Source organism: Varroa jacobsoni, unplaced genomic scaffold (assembly GCF_002532875.2).
Source record: "Varroa jacobsoni isolate VJ856 unplaced genomic scaffold, vjacob_1.0 scaffold_847, whole genome shotgun sequence".
In the NCBI taxonomy this organism is placed as follows: Eukaryota; Metazoa; Arthropoda; class Arachnida; order Mesostigmata; family Varroidae; genus Varroa; species Varroa jacobsoni.
The window spans coordinates 264,954-286,193 of NW_019213749.1; the positions used below are offsets into that span (position 1 = coordinate 264,954).

Below are 21,240 nucleotides of genomic sequence, written 5' to 3' on the forward strand. Positions count from 1 at the left end.
TTATATTACTATATTGAATAATGCGACATTTTCTCCGAATAAGAAATACACACAATCTGCACTGTACGCTTTTTTCCTTTTGCTCTAAGTTTGCATTTCTATATTTATCGTTACAAAAATGCCTTTAAGAAATCTACTTGTCGTCCAAGCGCCAGCATCGCACGGCGATACGTCCTCATCGACGTATTTAAGAACCGAGACTAATGACTAAATTAATTGTTTTGTTTAATTCAAAGTAAATAAGACCGTTATATTTACTTAGCTCGACGAATGAAAGAATTGTCGCCAGCAACACTGGAGAGACATACGGAGACCGTGTGGCTACGATGCCAAGCGCGTTCACCTAGGCTTATCGTGATAGCGGCAAACAGTCACTAAAGCCGAAAGCGAATAAGGAATCCGGGCTGAACATGAACTTGAATAAAGTACACTTTGATTAAAATTCTTAAAATACGCCCACGGGTGGGCATTTGTTTACGAGATGTGCCAGCTTAGTCCAGCACTGAGAATATTCATATTAGCTGCACCTCGAGAGTCGAACCTCTTTCTTGTCCTTCGAATAAGATTGGCATAACGTTTCAATCTTAGTTGTGTATTTACTTCTTTCAGTTGTACTGCAACTCACTCTTATACACAGGCGCTTCCTGGGTCTTAATATTAAAGCGCAGTTTTCAGTATTCTGTCCGTAATCTATCCGTTTGAATTTAAAATCTCGCGGGCTTGTGCTGTCTGCAGCGCTCCTTGTTCTTTCCCTCATCCTATGTTTATAACGTTGGCCCTTTCTCTCCTTGTAGTCAGTCGTCAACTGGAGGTCGAGTGAATGCGAGTCTTTGACTGAGGTGTGGTGAAAACCGTAATGGCGTTAAAAATGTATTTTTATTATCGAAGCAAGTCTTGCATACCATGAAGTATCAGGTGCGTTGATTGCTATCTGTAACGAGTGAAGGAATAGTTAATTCTCGGCTTAGCTCGATGTTAGGCCACTTGTGAACTCCCTGTTGGACGGTTGTTTTGCGTCGTCGAAAATCGAATACTGTATGTAGCCATGCTAATGATACTATTACGTTCGATCGAGTCGAGCAGGTACTCTTAACGTATTGTGCGATAGCTGTGATCGTTCCCTGACGTACGGAATCGGCCCAAAAAAGCGTTTCGGCCATTTGGTCACCAGACGATAATTTGCAATATTTTGCTATGCTCGATCGGTTGGTGTCGCTAGTGTAAGCGCGCCAATAATTCAGTCGTTGCAGATTATGTTAAAGCTCATTCTCTCTGCGTTCGCCCTGCGCCGCCAAGGCGCTGTCTGCGCCGCGCGGCCGCCTATTAAGAAGCTTGATGGGGCCCATGCATAAGCTGTGGGAGGCTGATGAACATTTATCTTTTACAAAATAAAAAAAAAAAGTCAAAATATACTACTAATGCGTGCAACGTCGTTTATTAAAATAGTAGGTGATGGGAGCAGTTACTGGTTATAAAAATAGTGACATTAATATTAGCAATTGTACCTGCCTATATATATATTGTATATATATATATATATATAATAAAAAGCAGCTTTTGCTTTGTGAATGTTAAAATAATAGTCTAACGCAGGAAGTTCGAAATTCCCAGGTGGATCACATTCCGCTGAGAGATAATAACATTATCTGATTAAACTATGATTATATAGATAGAAACAGTAAGCCATGTAATGTTGGAACGTCGGTTATGGAGACAATATAACGGTACCACCTATGGTCCAATCTAGGGCGTCAACGCAGTGTAAGTTAAAAATGCTCACTTTTAGTGGCGTGACTTTGTGAATTTGCCTTTTTACCCAGTGGTGTAAAGTAGGGCAGGTCCTACTGTTAGCAAATTACAACAATATTACCTGTCAAAGTGATCGAACTTTTTCACTACGCGGAGCGTACTGTTTTAGCTCCTTCATTTTCCTTGCAGTGTACTAGGAGCATGGGCAGTTATCGGTGGCCGCGTGTGTTTAGTTCAAAAAAAGGCCAGGTTCTAATTCAACTTCTAACCAAGTTGCTGTTACGGGATGCGCTTAGGGCTAATTTTAGTTATGAAAATTTGATTTCACATGTCGTGTAAAACATGTAGATCGTTCGATATGATAAAACAAAACAGTTAAACGAACAAATATTAAATAGGACAAGGTATAATCATCTACGATGTTTGGGCATTTGAATGTGACAAATGTCGGACCTAGATGTTAGTCGATGTTGTAATTAATGCAGCTGAGAAAGTTGTGCTACATCTGGGGCAAATAATAGCGGCTAATTTTGTTGCTGCTTGTATTGGCCTTATGTCTGGCATCGTAATTGGCCTGATGCAACTTTGAAAGCTTCTGGATCTGATAGAATATGAACGAAGAATGTGCGTTCTATTCTATATAAATATAGCACTACATGACTGACACAAACATTATGGAGTATATATATATATATATATATATATCAGATGTTTGCGTTAGACGTTAAGCTTTCCCATAGACCACTAATATGGATTTGAAGCAGCACCGTTTATTTGTGTAACGTGAACGATTTTAACTCCAGCTTGACTGGTGGCCAACGAAACGATCGAGAGGACGTCATTTTTCTAAGTTACCTGCATTGATCGCACTATTTATTCTGCGCAAAGTTAAGCTCAGCTTTGCTCAGAGCTCTCACTAAGACCAGCCTCAGGATCATCATTGGCCTTTTAAATATGCTGCCTAAAACACTATGCCGTTTTGTCGAATCTGATGAATGGCCTCACCAGTCTGCACTTCCGGAACTCCTATCATATCCGTGATCGGGGAACAAATTAACTTGACTGTCGCCGCTCCTTTCAGGTTCGCTTACGTATTAGGAACGTTAATAATCCGAAAACAACGTATCTATGAACACTGTCCAGCGCAACGGTGTACTCCAGCGGTTTTAGTATGTGTTACACATTGTAGTAAACCTACTCTATTGGAAAAATAGTCGAAAAAACTACATAAATTTAATATGATAGCTTTTTGTGGCTTTTTATTGCCAGATGAAGGCCCTTGGCACTTACAGGCATACTCCTCTATCTTTAACTGTGAAGATATATTCTAGATCATTGCCATAGGTTCGCGTGAAAACGACGACTCCAGTGAACAATCACATACGACCGAATGTCCATTTAACAGCACAGATCTCTATTGACTCGTTGCTTTCTATATTCTTTTTCTTCTATATCACTTTTGGCATATAGATTGATGAATTAAAGTGTACTAGACTTATCACTAGACAATCGGTTTAAGTTTGTAGTACCGTAGAGTGACAACCAATCCGGCAGTAACCCAGTGCAGGACAAGCCGGCACCGATAAAGGTTTTTAGCGAAGATTTCGAAGAAAAAAACGGCGTGTGTTAGAAGCCGCCTTAGGGAGCGTCCGTGTATAAGGTTTTAGGGATTGCGCATGTGGGCCTGAGACCGTCTCTAAGACCTCCGAAGCTTATGTTGTTTTTCTTCAGTTTCAACTTGCATGTCTATTACAATAAGGAGTTAGTTGAAGCTTTGGTAGGAAAGAAGAACTTAACGTACGTAGCTAGCAGGTAGGCTGTATGTATATTTCTCCTTCTGTAATGCTTATATGAGCGAAACTAACTTTTCTATTTCATGGCAATATAGAACTTTCATTGACATTCAAGTGAAGCCAGATTTAAAGAATAAAAGTTACACACATGAACTAGTAACACAAAGCTGAGTAGCGGCGGAAAATTTTCTGGATGTGGGCATGACTAGTTCTCAGCAATTACTTTTTTCTCTTCGAAATCACCGCCATAAGCAATTTCTGGCCGAAATATGAATGCGATTTATTATACTTTGTTTGGTTAGTTGCTCTAGAGAGGGTCGTTGTAGTAGTGGTAGTTTTTAGCATATGGGTCATTGCACGAGATAAGGTAGTTTCAATATTAAATGCTTTTTCGGCCGTACTGATACACTGTAAATTGCATCATATGATAATTTTTTTAACGTAGTACAGACAGGGTTCGATTGGAACGCCTTTTTTTTTTTACTATATCAGCTCTTAGCTAGTTGATGGGTTGTATGTGATCGCTATACTCATTCGATTTTACCGTTTGTCCACAAGCTCAATACCGTCTCTGCGGATTCTGATTTCTCTAGCCAGACTAATTGATCCCAGTTGGAATTATCAGCTTTAGAACTTTCGAAGCTTTAAGCATTTTGTGGATCACGGTGTATCTGATTCCTCCTTAGAAGGTTTACTGTCGAGCGCTTGAAAAGACTCATCAATTTCGGCTTTCGTTAAACGAACGACTTCAGTTACTTTTCATTTAATCAGTTTTCTCCCTCGGACATAAACAGAGCTGACAAAGAGTACACTTGCGAACACCGTTCTGAAGGCATGGCTGGATGAAATCCGTAGAAAAAAGTTTGATACCTCTTAAGATACAACAGTTGGATCGTTTCATGACTGCGTTAGATGGACTACAGGTCAGATACCTAATTAAAAATCAACGAATTTCGTAGGCGTAGTCATAATATATGAATTTCTCACGATAGACTATGATTGACCTTTTTTTTTTTCGGTAACTTTGGAACCTTATCAACGCTTAGCGCAAGCGGACACTTAAATATAACTTTCATAAAATATTTATTTTTGCGCTATCGATACAATCCAATTACGCTATCTATACTGTAATAGATCCTATAAGCAACAACTGGTTTCATCCAACTTTGTTGGAGGGGACCCATTAAATCTAGCAAAATTAATCTTCCAGGTAGTGAATAAGACAATAATGGATACGATTCATTGACTTCAGTGAGGACCTAGTACTCCGGTGGCTCATAGAAGATGCACATTCTTGCATAGGTCATGAGCTTTTCAAGCTCTACTTTTTATGCGGATGTTCGGAATAGGGCCGAAACAATTGACGTTGGCTCCAACCAGAGACGCTACCTCTCGTTTCTGTGCCTGTGTGCATTATTTACAACGTCATATTCGCGCGCACTTTAAAATCATTCGTCAGAGTGTGACATTTTACGATTTAGTGCAGCTTTATCTGTATTGGATTTTACCATGCAAAACAAAAATAGCGTTTTTTTTGTATTAACTATTCTGTTAGGCGCGGTTTATACAGCTTGCTTGATAATGTGCTGGTAATTGGCCGAAGGGCTTCTTGACCCATTTCAATAATATTAATAATGATAACTATTCTATTGCAAAACGCCACCTACATCTCCGTGCAAAATTGCAGCTCCGCGTCGATATGGCGATAATTATTAGCGAAGCACCGATTCAGGTTTTATACTGTTACTTAATAAAACTCATTCTTGCATATTTTTGTTATTGCTATATATTTTTCTATCACTTATATCAACACCAGCATCACTTTCCAAACAGCTACATTAATATCTCGGTTATTCAGCAAACGTTTTGGTAGCCGTAGCAGTTTCATAGCCTTCATATTTCATTGTATGTTCGCCTGATCCTGAGTCTACAGACCCCACCTTCTCACAGACTTCATCTTTTCTGTGAGGTGTAAACATATAATCAGCAAGCCCCTACAAAAATGCATTTCCGTTTTCATAATATACACAAAGCTTATGCCTGATGAAATTTCCGACTCGTGTTTTCTCTTGGAACACATTTACGTTTTGTACACATGTAGAGTACCGGAAAACCGTGATGACGGAAGTGTGTTTAGAACCTGTCGCGGCAGTCTAGTAGAAGCCTGAACAAGACAATAAAGGCTTTCTGTTTTGCTTCTTCTCCCAGCCTCACCCTTCAGTTTAGGTCACTGCTGCCAATGGATTCTTATATCCTGATAATTATAATGATCGTCGTTATGACGGTCGTCAGCGGCGGTGGCCGAAGTCCGCTCACTTTTGTCCTATAAAAGCGGACGACTTTCGCACAAGCGATGCCCCCGCGAAACTATGTGCGACAGTAGCATCATCTGAAGCCTCCATGTCACGGGCAGCGGAAACCATCGTTGATGCCGAGGCCATATCGACATATGTTCTAATAACTTTCTACGAGCTTGTCGTATGAAAATCGACAAATGTGTACATTGAATAGTGCGTACGTATACAAACAGAGAGGAACCTACAGTAGAGAAGGGACAATGTGGAAAATGCTAAATTGATGATACATCGATGGCTACCGCAGGCAGCAATCATAACAACAGTAGCAGCAGCTAATCGAATATCATCCTATACTATATATTTTCATATATACTATATACATCAAGCAATATCGATAAGCATCTTGGAAAATGGAAAACAAATTTCAGGCAGGATGTTTTACTGTTATCTGCTGTTCGCGTTGTAAAGTAAGACTGGACCGCCATTACGCGAGAATCGCTTATCTTCTAAATTGTAATTAGAAATTTATTTAAAAATAAATAAAAAAAGGTTTTGGTGGAGTCATGCTACGCTGAACTGAATATGAGATAAGAAGGCCAAATGAACTGGCCATATCTACAACGATAATAATAATAATAAAAAATAAGCAGCGTCACAGAGGAAGCTAAATAAAGGGGAAATTTACATTAGAAGAGGTTTTTAACGAAGTGTATCATTGATGCCGTATTATTATCGAAAAAAAAATTCAGCTCTCCAAGATGAGAGGCAGGTACTCTCTAGCAGATATCGTTGGCTCATATATAGAACATACAATTTTAATTAGTATAGATGGATTAGCATCTATCGAGAGGTTCTAGCAGTATTCATTTGTTGCCTGGATAACGAAACTGCATTATGTCCAATCAGATTTGACAGAGAAACCGATGGTCGTCCTACTGCGCATGCTAATGATTGATATTACAATGTATACTTTACAGATTTCTCGTACACAAAGTGAGTAACTTATAACTTAAGGCGCTAAGCATCGTTCTCCGATCCCGATGTCCATTGGTGTAGTTTATATCCTTTGGATAGTAGCACAAAATACCAGTATGCATTTCTAAGCTTACGCGATGTAAGCAAACAACCAGATAAACATTGTCGTTTAATGGCCGAGATAAATTCGACCTACTGAAGGATTTCATATGAAAACCATAAGAAGGCCCTTCAAGTCATCTAATTACCTCTATTTGTACGAAACACTGAACTTCGCCGAAGAGATGGAACACGTGATAACTGGTTTGTTCGGTTATTTCATCTTATGTAACATATATTTGGCAATATTATTTATATATTAACATCCTTTGAAAAACCAAATAAAAACAAAAGGAGAATTGATATATCGTTGCATACTATTGAGCCTTTGTGATGTCCAAGTGAATGCATCATAATGCTCAGGACTAAATATTTGATGTGATTCCCTGAGATAATAACATTAAGACTCTGAGCCAGTGGTGTTTTTGCCCATATTACACGGATTGCGAAATTAAATAGATAGAAAAAAACTAAAAATTAGCTTATTTTAACTTTCTCATTTGTTTCAAATATTATCGTCTTTAAAGATCAAAGAACGTCAAGATAAACAATGGAGGCAGAAATTGATCGAGCCCTAAAAATTACTTTTCGTGACTGATCGGTTTAGCTGTAACAGGATAAGAAGAGGAACAAAGTTGCCGTTCCTTCCCACGTTTTGGGAACGGCCTGTGCCATTGCGGAATATTGACAAGTATGATAAATTTAGTGTTTTTAGCATGGCTGTTTATGATGCAAATCATTATTTTACTTTATATCCGATTTATCTGTTTGCCGACTATCATCACCATGTTAGTGTTTCTATGCCGCAATTTTGGGTTGTGCCTGGGGCAAGAGTTTGTGCCAGGTTGAAAGCGACCCATCGACAGTTATAGGGAGTATAAACCGCATAAACGATACAGAGTTTTACGTGGCCACCGAACTCTACAGCAAACCTTTCTTGAAAAGCTGTGTAAATGGTGACGTTATTCATTGTTTAATACTAGAATAGACGTTCAATAGTTCCTGACAACTACGATCGTTCCAATGCAAATGTGGCTACGTATTATAATCCCACAAAGAAGAGATGCTGGTCGTATGGAAGGATACACTTGACAATGTGGATCCAGACTAAATTGAGCCATTTTGTATTGTTCTGATATGCTTTACTATCATCGGTGACATCGGTTGGAGTAAGCTAAAGTGGGATCCCCTTCAAGCTAACTGATGCCAACCAGATAAGCTGCAGATTTCATTGTAACATATGGTCAATTCCACATGGGATTTTTTTTTTACATATAACTCCCTATAACAACTACGTTATTCGACCAACTGGCTCTTGCAGTGAAACTAATTATTTTTGCGCCAGAACAACGAACAAATACTTGGACGAATTATTTGGTAAAACAATTATCTCAGATTCAATGCGCCGTGTCTAACGTGTGCCTTTTGAGCAGTACATGTGACTTCAGTAAAATACCGACCGACCGATCGACCATTTTCCTAACGTCATTACGACCCTTATAGGAATTCAGGCAATGGAGCACTTACCGTTACATATGTTTAGATAAATTTGACATTCAACGAGAACAGTTCATATACATAATGTCTCAAAAAATAAAACAACAATAATAGCATCAAAAGAAGATTTCCTACCGGATAATCTAACTGAGTCATCGTTATGTACGTGCCATCTTCACTGGAAGCCTTCATAAAAGATCTACAAATTTTAATATTTATATTTTATAACTTTACCTCAATTGTCAGTAATACAGTACTCCGAGGTGGAGAGACCTTTGACGCTACATATGTTGTCTATGTAACGTTGTTCATAGATCCACTCGATTTGTTTTATATAATCGTATTTGTTAACTGAGCTGGAAATGATAATAGCTATGATAAGCCAGTCTTGCGAAAGTTGAGTGTTTAAAATTTAGGCAGCTGCGCGAAACGCTTTTACGGGTATCTTTCAAGGTAGAAATGAGATAAATTCGAAAAAATTGGCAAAAAATCAGTCTGTAATGTAGTTTACGAAGCGAAGTTATTATGACTCGCTAGCAACAGATAATAGTAAAATCTAGCGTGACCAATGACAAGCTTTTTTTTTACGGTTCGAAATTAGAGCATTAGACACGAACGACTTTTGGTTTCAACAAGATGGGCTAACTTGTTACGCCTGCTATTGTTATGTGTTAAGCAATCTGCTTAAAACCATATTCCATTGTAGCTTCCCGGCCTAGGCTAACGCTGAAGTTAAAATATGCACAGAAAGCTGCTTTTGTTTTCCAATCCATAAATAAAAAGTATACATGACATTTCCCTATATATCCATCCTATATATCACACGGAAAGACAAAAGCATCTTCCTTGGAATTGTCGAGCTCGTATTCAGATAATTGAATAACCATAATATAAAGACCTTATTCTCTACGAACATATCTTGGTCGGCTTTTTATTAGGTAAGTCGTGTTTTTGTTGTGTGTTTAAATTTCGACACTTATTATTCCCTTATTTCAGCGGCTTCCCCCCAGCTTGAATAAGGAGATTTTACCGGCTGCTGGGGGGCAGTCCAATCTTCGAAGCCCTTCAGGGAAAGCATTTGTCGGAGTCAGTTCGGTTTATTCCATCAGGGCTTCGGTCAGATTTGCACTATTCTGCATAATCTTCATCACGCTATATTGTCTCATATACAGGTGAGTCGCCATCGCTGATGTACTAGAGATCCTTAAGAGATGCTATTTTTGGCGGTACAAGAAAAGTAGCCGTGTCGATCCGCCCGCCTAAAGTAAGTCCAACGCAATGAAAGCGGCTGATTGCACCTGTCAAAGTTATTAAGTAGTTTAATGTATTAGCAGAACAAATATTCTCAACGTAGACTGCTATTTATGGCATATTGTCAAAGGTCATGGTTATTTCATTGGTTTGAGTATCATAACAGTTGGCTATAATAATTCTCGCTTACCCTTTTGAATTAGCACCTCAGTCCGTTCAGAATTCTATCTCCGTTCGTGGGATCGCTATAACGGCTGACTCGCAATCCACAATTGATTTCATAGTGCAACTAATACGAGGTGTGTTTCCATACAACATGGCGTATGTGTTATGAGGGCTTTTTAGATTCACACTGGGTTCAGATTCATTTGCGCAGAAGCATTTGACATGGGCGTAGTCGTCCGTGACTCCTTACAAAGTCCAAATTATTTCAGCATATATTGGGCTACCAGAGTTTTTTCTTGTTTATACGCTTATTCTAATAATAGATAACGCGATAGATTCAGAAAAGATCGTTCATATGCACACTTATGCGATTTACTGTGCTTAAGGTTAAGGATTAACCAATCGCCGCCATTATATGTATGTGGATTTTTTTTTTATGAAAAATTGTTTCATCGGAATAAATTAGAGGAAAAACCTTATGTGCATTCAAATTATGTGTTTTGTAGCAATTGTTACTTACGAAGTCTATATATGTGTATTAATTAATCATTTGCTACACATACCACGAATATACCCGTGTAGGTGATCTGTATTCACACAAGTTGTCTAGTCGACAGACTTTGATACGTGGAAGTTCAGTATAGTACCCTTGCTGTAAGCTGCTCTGCCTAAAAACCTCAGCCTTCTAGCTAGTGTTTTGATAGGGCCATTGGAGATAAATACACACATCATTGAATCATCCTTCTAGTTGCCGTTCGATCTCTAATCACAGGACAGTGGTAAACGCTATTTACATAAATCATCATGTATATATACATCGTAAACGCACGATCGTTTCGTTTCGGATGTGCAAGTATAATCCGGTAAATAGTGCCAAGCGCTTTTACAGAGCTCCCTAAGTATAAAAAATTAATTTCATGGTTGTATCTGATGCATAGCTTGCTTAGTGCATTTCATATATAATGCATTCGCCTGTGAATTGCTTTCTGTAAAAAGCGAAACAGAAAAATAATAAAGATAGAGCTCAGAGGAGAGAACGTTTCCCAACTCTTGCTTAAGTATCCAACACAGTTCGTCGACGGACAAATGGTTACCATGGACCACGCCATGTACCGCTCTAATCTTTTCAAGATCCAGTAGAAACGATTCGTATTCCAGTAGCTTTGGGTTGTTACTGACCTCCTAAGCCTGGCCATCCTTCGTCAAAATGCATGATGCCAATCAGGACAATAACATGACTATAAAGACAAGCACTGCTCTTCCATTTGATACAGCTTCCAAAGAGCAAGGCCTCAATGGGGGCCTGGTACAGAATGCAGACGGTGTAATGAAAAGCCGAAGGCGAAGAAACAAGCCTAGATATTTTTTCAATGCTGTATGCATTAGATATCAGTAAGCAGTCAGGAGCAATTTAAATACCTGACTAGATTTCAAGCAGAAAAACTGCTGCAATTTAGCTACAAAGTTCAAGAACTTCAACAAGACTAGGATTAGAATTAGCTGTTGTTAATATTTTGATCTTGTTAAGTTAACGATCCAGTTGGAAACCCAGTATAAATGAGAGGAACTTCCTCAGCGACGTGTATTTACATGTATGGATGTGATCCCGGATAGTTCATGTAGCTATAAGTGATAGAAATGTCGGCTTGAGTCTTTTTCAACCAGATAGCCATAGACTCTTCGAGTTCGTTTAATCAATAAATTTGTTACTTCTTTTTTTAACAAATTGAAAAGAAGTGTAAATGTTTATGATGCTTTAGTCCATTTTAGTGTTGTGTTAATAAACCATTCATAGTAAAAAACTATAAAGTTTAAAGGTAAAGAGGATTGAAATAAATGTTTGAAAACTTCTAAACTAAGAAAGTTCCTAAATATCTAGAAAGTCGTAAGATTTCAAACAGCAAAATAGGTTTAAATAACTGTATTATTGATATTTGCTAAAAGCAGTTTCTCATTCTTCTTTTAGATAGAATTTTTCATAAGTTCCTATGCCGCGTACTATTACTATAGCAATCTGAACCTGAGTTTGTTCCTAAGATCGCGTATTAGAACTTACAAGATGCTGTTCTGCATTTAGTAGATACGAAATATTAGTCATTCATTATGGTTCTGATCTTGCTTATACTATCCTTCAGCCCACTGGGCACTTGGTCCAATGAGCCAGGAGTTGAGCCAAATCTAACCTGGGTTCTACGACAAAGAGAAACGTTCTTGTCTATCCTGCAACCGACTAATCTGACAGCCCTTATTACGCCATCGGAGAGTCGGTGTGACCCCCAGCGTCTACTAACCATCATAGTCTGCTCAGCAGTCGTTAACAGCAATGCCCGACAGGCCATTCGAGAAACATGGGCAACCGAAGCTCCACGAGATAGCCGTGTATTTTTTCTCGTCGGTCGACCACCGCATAGCAACGAAACTCAACAGCAGGACAAACTTGAGGTAAATTTAACTTTTTCAGCAAATTGTCGGAACCAATGGGCCAATAATACATGTAGGTACCTCACTACCTAACTATCAAATAATAATACCTCAAGGTAAAATACAGGAACAAATTTCTTCAGTATACACGTACGTTTTGAACATAATCAATGCTGCTGGACTGTTCCAAGCAATAGAACAGTGTATGATCTTGCTCTATACTTTCTTTACACAAACAATCGCCCCGTTAGGTACTTAGTTTTGTCGATATAAGTAAGTAATAGATTTTTATTGTATTATAGGCGGAAGCTAATCACTTTGATGATCTAATCCAAGAAGATTTCCTGGATACGTACAATAATCTTACCTTAAAATCAGCTTTTCTGCTGAAATGGGCAAATTCGTCGGGTTGTGCCGCTTCTTCACGCTTCGTGCTTAAAACCGATGACGATATGTACATCAATGTGCACAACCTTGTCAGTCTTCTTAAGGCAAGGGGGCGGCCACGGATGCTCCTTGGCGCTCTAATTTCTAAAGCCACGCCGTTACGAGACTTCAAATCAAAATGGTAATGTCTTCTTTACGCTTTTCAGTAGCCGATAAAAATCATGATAGTTACTGCGAGAAAATATATTCTTTGTGCTGTCTTTACAACAGCCTATAGAAGGAGAACAAAATATTGTTTGAGCTTTATTCGGTTCAAAAATGTAATTAATGTAGCTTTGATTTGATGCACATATGATTCTCTGAGGAACTGACTTATTGACGTCTTAGTATGCTAGTGAAACTACGTTAACTTCCATTAGACATCTTTGAAATTTTGTATTTAGGTTACGACGTAGCAGTAGCAAAACAGCACCCAAACGAATAGCTTTAAATAGTGCTTTGGGGTTGTCAGATCTGCTAGGATTACTATTCAATGCGAAGTGATATTTAGTACTCCATTTGACTGAACATCTCAAAAGGTAGGGACGAATTTACAGCCAGGAGTGCTGTTCCCACGCACAAGTTAATCCTTATCGAATAAAGTTCACCCCCTGAGGTAATATCATGTTTCGGCGAGAACAGAGAAAATTAGTCCTAAGCAAAATATTAAAACATTGATTCAGACATATTCCACCAATTATTATTTTAAATCTTTTGAGAGTGCTTGTTTTTTTTTTTTAAATAAAATATCGCATCTCGTTTTAAGTAAAGCATGAAATAAGACGAATCGCAATAGATTGCTGCTATGGTGATATAGGGGTAATACGGTAACGTCATAGCAGTGTTGTCCTACCGGAGCGCTCAGTTTAACGGAGCGATTAACTCAGCGTTCGTGTTGCATGTATCTTCCCAGATCTATCTTATCCAATAGTATCAGGTGCGGCAAGAAGGTTTACTCATTCAATTTGGTATTCCTTGTTACATTGTAATAGCACATGTTGTATTGTCTCTGAAAACGTTTCAGGTCTGACGTAGTGTACCCACCGGTTCAATGTGTCCATAAAACTGCCAGTGGGGCCTGTACGATTCTTGCACAAGCCAGTGCTAATAGTGAACACCCGATGTTTTTGTCGCGAGGTATACGTTACTGCCGTAGCTTGTTAAGGTTTCGTCTCGATCATGTTGGCCATAGTCGACCGTCTATAGGCACTTTTACTGTTCGAAGGTTCTATTTTAGAGTGCTAATTCAGCTCTTCGTCTAGCTTTTAATTCTAAGTTTCTCTTATATCAAGTCCTAGATTTATATTATTATTATATATTAAGATTTAGTCCTAAAGGTTTCCATCATAACCAATGAAGTTTTCAAAAATTCGAATTTTGATTCGCGTTTCCGCCTCTCGTGGTCCGAACATTTTGGTACGGTGAAGTATTCTAATACTCCTGGGACGTATACCTTTGCGTTTCTTTAGTCCCTCCCAAGCACCTTTCAGGTAGTTCTTGACATTCTCACCACCGCTTGCTTCTCCGTATGTTAAGTTGGCTAAGTGTGGCTAATTGTTATCCTCTGCTGCTCTGAAAAGCAGTTGCGGTCTCAGTCCACCATAACAGCTAGATATTTGTGTGATATCTGTTTCCTTGGACTTGCGAAGCCCTCATTGCCCTTAGTGCGTTCGATGAGAAGTTTCCTATGGCATTTTAGGACGAACTTAATGTCAGCTAAGGTAAATATTTTGCTTAATATTCAATAGGATTTCGGCGACCCGGTACATCATCGTCTCGCGTCAAGTTGTTTGCGAACAATAACCCTGCCACCTTTAACCTCTCTCTCGTCTTAAGCAAGTTCTAATAGTAGACGCTTGATCCATTCTGACCTTATCCGTTACTATTTCTGCTTATGCTGTATACAGCGCTTCCAGTTCCGACCACATCCGGCAACCTCCTTAGTCCCTTAATTGCATGAAGTTTTTTTAGCTTGATACTACTCGTGGCGTAAGATTAGGCTGGTTGCTTTTATATCAAGAATTAGAATATTATCTATACTCCAATAATTCAAATATAGACGGGTTTATGCATCCTGCTACAGGTCAATTTCGTACGAGAATCTGTACAGAACAGGCTATATTGTGGAAGGTTGGTAGATTGTTTTTTTCTATGCTTTTGCTCGTCTTTTGTGCTCTCCGAAGGGCGAAAAGTTAGCAACGGTTTCAAATAATTTGTGATAGGCAGGAATAACTGCCAATTTGGTTGGTCGATGACTGAATGTATTTGATATTTAAAATTACGCGCGCGACCTTGTGCCGCTTATGCGCTATGCTCAGGGTAATTTGTGGGTGAGGACAGCGTCAGAGAAGCATACCTTCTCTAAAAAGAATATGCGTTTGAGTAACCAAAATATTTTCCTTCTCTATATAAATCATCCTACACTGAACTAAGATCTAACCTTCATCGAGATTCGATCCAATATATCGGGCGCGAGCATTCTTCTTGTCGAAAGCAGTCTGATTATGGCTTAGGCTTAAGTGGCATCACATAATGATTGGCATGTTCGATAGACTTATATCGGGTGATTCAAGTTAGATGAGAACTTTCTTTTTGCCCCGACAGCGTATACGCAGTTCACGCTGACTCCTTCGCCTCATTATACGTCTTGTTTACAACATTTTAATTATAACCTTTGCGGGGAACGGGAAGAGTAACTTTATCTTCATTTCCATAACGTAACGTGCAACTGGCCACCGTCAATTAAACTATGTCCGCGGGCTCTATCACTCGTTTGACGTTCATTAGATCGAGTTCGCGTGACAGTACGTAAAATTTTAGTTAATTATTTATCGGGAAACTTTATGACCTCAAAGAATTTGTTGTTTTCTGTGGACATCAGTTGTTACACTGGATAATCGTATACAGTCTAGGATGGGAAAAGCAATTGTGTATAGCTATAATATGGTGACTGAGTTTTTTCAGTATATACGATACTCGATTTTTTTAAAATTGAGTTTATGTCAAATCTCAAGTTGCTTAAATTTCAAAATAATAGTTATGTGTGCTAGGAGAAAAGTAACATGTATTGATAGTATGTTTTGTTTACTGCGCTGTTCTGTAGGACAGTGTTCTAGTGTACGCTATATATGTCATAAGCTGTACTAAAACTTGCGATGGCAAGTTTAATAAACACGAATGCATTTTTTTCCACCACTAAAATCAGTTTGTGTTTGCTATTTCTAATTATGTTAGGTACGTTCCGTCTTATATTTTTGGAGAGAAAGCGTATCCAAATTATCTCTCTGGAACTGGATACGTGATGTCGACAGATATCATTGCAGACCTTCTTCGAATGGCGGAGACAACACCGTTCTTCCATCTTGAGGACATTTACATTACAGGTAATTTTTTATTTTGCAAGTTCTTATTTACCTCGGCTCTATCTAGACGGTATAGGAGCAAACAGAACGCCGAAAGAAAATACTATAATCAGTATGTATGTATGTACATATTAAGAGATCAACTTAACTTGGGGCCACTTGAATGTAACTCATCCGATGTTTTCAATATTCGATTTCAGCAATATATTATCTATAGATTAAAGATGTAGAGAGATCTAAGGCAATGGCCGGAACAGTTACATTACTAACTAGTTTGTACTTTTATGGGTCAAAACCGAGATATCAACCGATTTCAGCCAGTTAAATTTCAACTAATATATATAGAGACTGCATAACCTTCACCATGAAAATAAAATCCATGACGATAGCCGAAGCTTTGTAGAGCAAAACAACTTCAATTTTTGTTTCTATTTTTCTACTATGCATTTTGTAGGTCTTGTAGCGCGGCGATTGAACATTCATCGACTTAACCACGACGGCTTTAAGTTCTACAAACGCAAAAATAGCGTTTGTCTTTTCCGGCGTCTAATCACAGCACATAAAATGAGCCCATTAGAACTTAGGATTGTGTTCCAGGGTGTTCACGATCGCAGTAAGCTCTGCAGATAGCTACACTAAAGATCCCGTTTCCTTATCGTGTCCCATGAACATCATATTTTCAGCCACAGGAAGACGAATTTGTCGTATATTACTACGCAGGCTTTAAAATTCAACACATTTCGTAGAACGACCGTTGGGATGGAAAATTTTTGGGCTCAGATGTATGTTCGAAGGCCGGCTCTACGCCAGCTAACCATGAAATCGCTACAGCGCTCAATCTTTGTTACGCAAAGAATCTCCTTTAAGTTGTGTCTGCTACATTTTTAGCGGATCGAATGCATCGTTGGCTAGTCTACCAGACCTTTTATTTTCTTCGGTGAACGTTCAGTTGGAATATCACCGTATACATTGTAAAGGCTTTTCTTGAATGCCAGGTGCCCGAGTATTAGACCCTAGGGCAATTTATAACCGTCCTTCGCGAAAAGCTAAATGTCTTCTTAGATTCCGTTTGTTAGCAGAAGCCTAGACTCCATGTTCCACAGGTCCACAGTTCGTTGCGAAGTTTACAAATCTCTATTTCTGCAACTGCTAGGACAGACGGTCCTATTGTGTGTGTGTATATATATATATATATATATATATATATATGTCCTTGTGGAGACAAAACGCGTTCAGTAGCCCTTCTTAAACAAACGGGGGCCGACCTCTATTGAGAAACCAGTGATGTTCATGATGCCAACCGGAATTGTGATTTCAAAAAATAGCTTAGTAAAATAAATTGCGTGTATATATGGAAAGAGATGATGTTTGCTAAACAGCCTCCATCGAATAAGGCAAAATTAACCTAGGGATTTTTTGCGATATACTGCACCATTTATGCATGCAGCAATGCAGTACGTGAATCGTGAGCACGATCAGTGTTGCGAAGGCGGTTCATCAACGAAAAAGGACATGAGCGATTTTCAGACACTAAATATAGTTTCTGGAACGATGTAGTTGCTGATCTAGGTTATTACGTAATGAAATAATTCGCACTTGTCGAACAGTTTGAGACACGAATCAAACCATATGTACTAACCTCATAGACAAAATTTCCAGTAGCAGGGTAAAGAGTTACTATCACTATTTAATGGTGTATATCGTCAAGGCTAGGTAAGGTATTGGGGCAGTTCTTAACACTGTTAACATCGTTGGAGGGCGTTCTGACACCGAAAATAGCCAAATGTAATTAAGGACGCTACACGGCAACTTTTTCTTCGTAAAGATAGATCACTGAGCAACAACAAGATGGCAAATCGATAGACTATATGAACCATAAATTTATTGACAATTGGAAAATTTTAGTTTTCCCTCAGCTAAAATAGTAAGAGATACGCAAATGAGAGAGGGTTCAACTGTATCACACACACTTGTATCAGGAATGCCTTGATGTTGTCGTTCAAATAACATTATAATGTCGTAGCGTTAGTATGCGTCTAAAATACCATAAGTACATGTTCGTGACTCATATATAAATATTCTGTAGTATATTCAAAAATATCATTACGACGCGTTTCTTATACATGCGCTGCGCTGTTCAATATCCTGTTTATGGCATCAATTTGCGTGTTGTTTTTTTTAATAGATGTAATGTAAAAATTCCTAATTTTTTAAAAGGTTACTGCTTTACCTCATATATATATATATATGCGAATGATCATAAGATGGCGATGAAGGCAAGCAAGTGTTGCGACGACATCCCCTCAACCTACATATGGAAACACAAATGATAAAAAAAATAGGGTTTTATTCTTAATATAATCATTATATCAATACGCAATGGTACTTACAGAATGACAGCAAGCCCAGCGTGTCTAGAAATTACATATATGATCCGCTCGCTGATTTTAAAGCGTTGAATGTTTATATAATAAGGAAAAAACTGCATCCACGCAAGAGAAAAATATCATTGGCGTAGAGCTAACAAAAATTATGGGGAAAAAAAAGTATTATTTGTTGATAATGCTGTGCAGCACAAAATTTGTCTTCAGACTATAAGCCTTGTACCTACGATTTCTTCTATCACAAGTTCATAAGAATGCTAGCTCTGTTGTTTAATCGTTGTGGCTAGTATAATCAGCGTTCCTGTTGCAAGTCAGTCGAAATTATTTTAGCAAAATTACGAAATTAGGTTTTTTTTTTTTCTCAAATACGTTGCGCATACTGTTACACAAAGACATGACGTAGTCTTCCAATTCCGAAAGCTTCTATATCTTTAATACTTTTTAAATTGCAAACTGCTATAAATTCAGCTTCAAAATATTGGATGTCTCAATAAGGGGGGTCAGCGCATTATATCATTGTATAGCCTGTGGTACGAAAAACCGTATAAGTAAAATACGTATTCTATTCGTCAGAGGGATACAACGATTACGGAAAGGGAGGTTTGTTTTCGCGCGTGATCCAGGTGTAGGCGGTGTGGCTGGGGCCACACTACTATAGTTCTATGTTAACGTTCTACAGCGGAGTTAATGCTGATAGTTCTGCAAGTTGTGAGCGCGTAACTGCGGCCATTTTTAAATTGAACACGTCTTTTTTTTTGGGTAAGACTGCACAGTGATTCGCCATACATAAAACGAATCAGGAAGGCGTTTATTACCATCAAATCGAGGCAATTGTATTGATATTTGTTTTTGCCGTTGCCATTTTTAGGTTGGAGGCGCTATTCTAACAGTGATCGACTATGTTATATGCAGTGTGACATATTGTGGTTTCTAAAGGGGTCAGTCGTGGTATCGTGGCCCTGTATTGTAAAGGACGTGTAACGGACGGTGGGTTGAAATGCCTGACGAGATAGATATTTTTCAGTTCTTCAACCTCTGCTATTATACCAAGTTATCCCTCAGAGCACTCGCCAACCCTTACCATAACCCATTTACAAAATACAAACTATTATTATTATTATATAGAGAATATATCGTCCGAAACCTGTGTGTGAAAATCTGGGATTATTAAGCAACAATTTGTTTCTCACTTCATCATTTATACAATGAATCAAGCAAATTGTAAAGATACAACTGATAATGACTATAAACAAATACTGATTGACTTAAGCACATATTGGGTTTTATCGTTAAAATACCAATCATTTTAAATCACAATTGTAGCAAACATTATTTTTAGATTTAGTAAGTATTGCAGGAAATTCACTCATCTTCAAGGCCCTCTATCTGAAGGTTTTTGTCAAAGACATTCCAGCAGTTTGGATATATCTACTACTGCCAAATCTAAGCTTTCAAGTGACATTCATCACGCGACTTACATTGCCCTGAATATGAACCGTATAGATAGAAAAACGCGTAGTACTTTTGCGACAACTTAGTACATATAATGTTATCTCTGAATAGTTGTACGTACCTATACCACAAAATTGTTGGTCTTTATGCAGCTTGTTCCATATCAACGTTTGTGCATATGAATACTATATGTATAGGGCTGAAGTTCTGTCGATGCCGACGGGTACTGAACTAGATCACGTGAGTTGTGGTCGTCTTCCAGCCGACAAGTAAATCACACAATGATTTAGTGTGAACTTTTGATGGCAGCGATAACAATAGGCAACAGTTAACAAAGTTCTCAGGGCATACAGCTAACCAAAGTCAGGCATCCGCATAAAGTTGAACGATACCGTTAGGACGCTACTGAAACTGAACGGCAAGTACAACTGGTCCAAAATGTTTCGTATATTAATTGTTTTAGCTTCTAGTAAAAGGTATGAACGAATAGACCATTGTGAAGCTCGAAATACAATCTAAGAATTTGCCTTTCATGTGTGGTTCTGACGAGTGAAACGGGCAGATATCGTTAAAGCGAGTCCTCCTTGACCCGCGTTTGAAATAAGTACGCCGTACAGATTATCGAGACGACGAAAGTGTACGATATGTCCTTATAATAGGCAATTGAGCTTAACGAAATCTGTCATACGTCTTCAATTTGAATGAAAAACACATGAAAGACTTATATAGCTTTGAGATTTTAATAAAAACTATTTAATGCTAGCGTGTGTGCGAGTGACGTGTGAGAACAATACCGTTTTTGCTAAATTAAGCATAGGTAACAGCGCTGAGTTACTGCATATTCAAGAAAACGTATCGGTTGGATAGGGGAAAACAAATCCAAATAAATATATTAATTATATACGATATTCGTGGATATATATACGGGTTTATATTGCTCGATCACAAAGCATTTTAGAAGAGAGAGGGACGAAGGTCGGGAAGAGAACCACTGTAAATAAACTTTTTGTCCAAATCCAATTATACCTGTTGGTGTTCTCTTTTTCTGGTCTTATTTATTCTTTATAGTACGTTATAAATACTGCTTTTGCAATTATAACAGGACTACAATTATATCAAGATATAATGAATTATGTATACGATCCGTGCACACTTTTTTCGCCTTTCGCATCCATGTATGCAACTGCGACTCTTGCTGACGCTAGCGGAATAGCATTACGGCGAAGGTGTACAAGCTATTGCGATATTATATTAACGATACTATTGGCCGTGTTATACGCTTTCGGAGTACACTATATAGACTTCGCTCCAAGCACCATGGAAAGCATGTACATCACTGGCTAGATAATGATCCTTTACGTTTTTTTCT

At 38.4% G+C, this 21,240-nt stretch overlaps 1 protein-coding gene across 1 annotated transcript; it reads left to right on the plus strand.

The window, feature by feature from the left end:
* Positions 1–85: 85 nt before the first annotated feature.
* LOC111264334 (beta-1,3-galactosyltransferase 1) lies at positions 86–20,896 on the plus strand. The gene is made up of 6 exons (XM_022840142.2): positions 86–915; positions 9,407–9,582; positions 11,962–12,268; positions 12,550–12,815; positions 15,908–16,056; positions 16,490–20,896. The coding sequence occupies exons 1-6, from the start codon at positions 904–906 to the stop codon at positions 16,663–16,665; spliced, it is 1,086 nt and encodes a 361-aa protein (XP_022695877.1). The 5' UTR covers positions 86–903; the 3' UTR covers positions 16,666–20,896.
* The last annotated feature ends 344 nt before the right edge of the window (positions 20,897–21,240 follow it).